We start from the raw sequence: 1765 nt of genomic DNA on the forward strand, positions 1-1765 counted from the left end.
CAGTAGTGCTCTCTGTTGCTGTCCTAGCTGAAATACCAGACATTTTTATTAATGAGTAAAATTGAAGGAAGGTTTGGTGGAGTTGTTTTGTGTTAATAAGCGTTGAAGCTTTAAAAGTTGAATTTGTTAGTGTGTCACATCTGTGGTAAACATTTATAGACTATATAAATTTATTTTTTTATAAGCAATAATTATAATTACTAGCTATTACCTGGACATGTTTACTCCAAGGGGAACAGAGTCCTAGCCTCAAAACATAGCACCCTTTTAGGCTTTTTCCTTTAATCTGTCACGTCTGTGGATGTCACATTTGTGGAATACAGGAAGCAACAGACGTGACACCAGTGAAACGGACGTGACAACAAGTAACAATTTTACTTGTATATGGATTTTTTAATGTCTATTTATACTATTTTTAATATTTTAAAACTTTGCTCATTTAGCCAATTAATTATTAGAGAAAAGATAAACGTTTCTAGCCTGATAGATTACAAAGATGGGAAAGATGGAAAAACTAGAGAATTGAAAAAACTAAGTATGAGAAAGGCGAGGGAGAAGATGAAAGCTGAAAACCCAGAAAAGTATGAAGAACAAAAACAAAAAGACAAAAAAAGAAAAAAAGCAACACTCATTTCATGAACTTTCAGAAAGGAATAAAAGATCAGTAAGAAAAGGTTGGAAGGAAAGAACCAAAAGAAGTCAAGAAATGAAAAAGAAAAGACAACAACTAATTGCGTATTTGTCAACACCACCTGAAAGTCCAATTGTAAATATTCCTATCGACAATGAACTAGACTTCAATGTTCTTCCTGCTCCCAGTCAAGAATCTAGTTCAAGAAATAGCAGCGGGCTAAAAATTTGTAGAAAGTATAGAGATGGGTTAAAGAGAAAAATTCCAAAACTAGAAGAAAAAAACAAATTGTTAAAGCAAAGAGGTGATAAATACAAACAAAAATTCTACAGAATGCAGTCTGCAAAAGATAATACTCCTCAAAAGGTGGTTAAAAAAATGACTAGTGGTACAAAATGCTCAAAGGAAGTAAAGAAAAGCTTGCTTTTTAGCGAAGTGTTAAAGACACAAATGCAATCAAATTTTTCTACTGAGAGATGTATTAACAAAAAAAAAGCTTTTTGCCAGGGTATTAGGCGGAAAGAAAATAAAGAAGTACAGACTTCAAAGAAGCCTTAACAATCTTACTTCTAGATATATCTTACCACGCAATCCATATCATACATATCAACTCTCAAATATACTGAAACAACAAAAACTTAAGATGGAAGTAAAAATTTTTTTAGAAAAAGACAGTCTTAGTAGGCCTACTTCTGGGAAAAAAGAAAAAATAACAAGAAAGAAGCTAAAAAAACAGAAAAGACTATTGAATGATACAATATTAAACTTGTATAATGACTTTAAACAAACAAACGAGTTTAATTCAACATCTTATAGCACATTTTGTAAATTGAGACCCTTTTGGGTAGTTCAACCAGACTTCCGTAAACGAGATACTTGTTTTAGTATTGACCATGAGAATTTTGCTTTGGTTCTTGAAAAGTTGTATACTTTAAAGATGTTGGCATATAAATATCTCACTGACTTGATAAAAAGTATAACATGCGATGGCAGCTGAGAGAATTGTGCCTAGAAAAAAAATGTGGAGTATGCTGTCTAAACAAAAAAATAGTTTGTAAAGAATTTGAGAATGAATAAGCAACTTTTCCCCAATGGTCTAAAAAAAGTGTTGAAGTTTTGGTAAAAGGTAAAATG

The 1765-nt window shown here is 31.6% G+C and overlaps 1 protein-coding gene across 1 annotated transcript; it reads left to right on the forward strand.

The window, feature by feature from the left end:
• Nucleotides 1-583: 583 nt before the first annotated feature.
• LOC136089608 (uncharacterized) lies at nt 584-1189 on the forward strand. The gene has a single exon (XM_065815660.1). The coding sequence runs from the start codon at nt 584-586 to the stop codon at nt 1187-1189; it is 606 nt and encodes a 201-aa protein (XP_065671732.1).
• The last annotated feature ends 576 nt before the right edge of the window (nt 1190-1765 follow it).

Source organism: Hydra vulgaris, chromosome 13 (genome assembly GCF_038396675.1).
Source record: "Hydra vulgaris chromosome 13, alternate assembly HydraT2T_AEP".
NCBI lineage: Eukaryota > Metazoa > Cnidaria > Hydrozoa > Anthoathecata > Hydridae > Hydra > Hydra vulgaris.

Coding starts and splice junctions, on each gene's coding strand:
- LOC136089608 (XM_065815660.1), top strand. CDS start 584: ATGAAGAACAAAAACAAAAAGACAAAAAAAGAAAAAAAGCAACACTCA.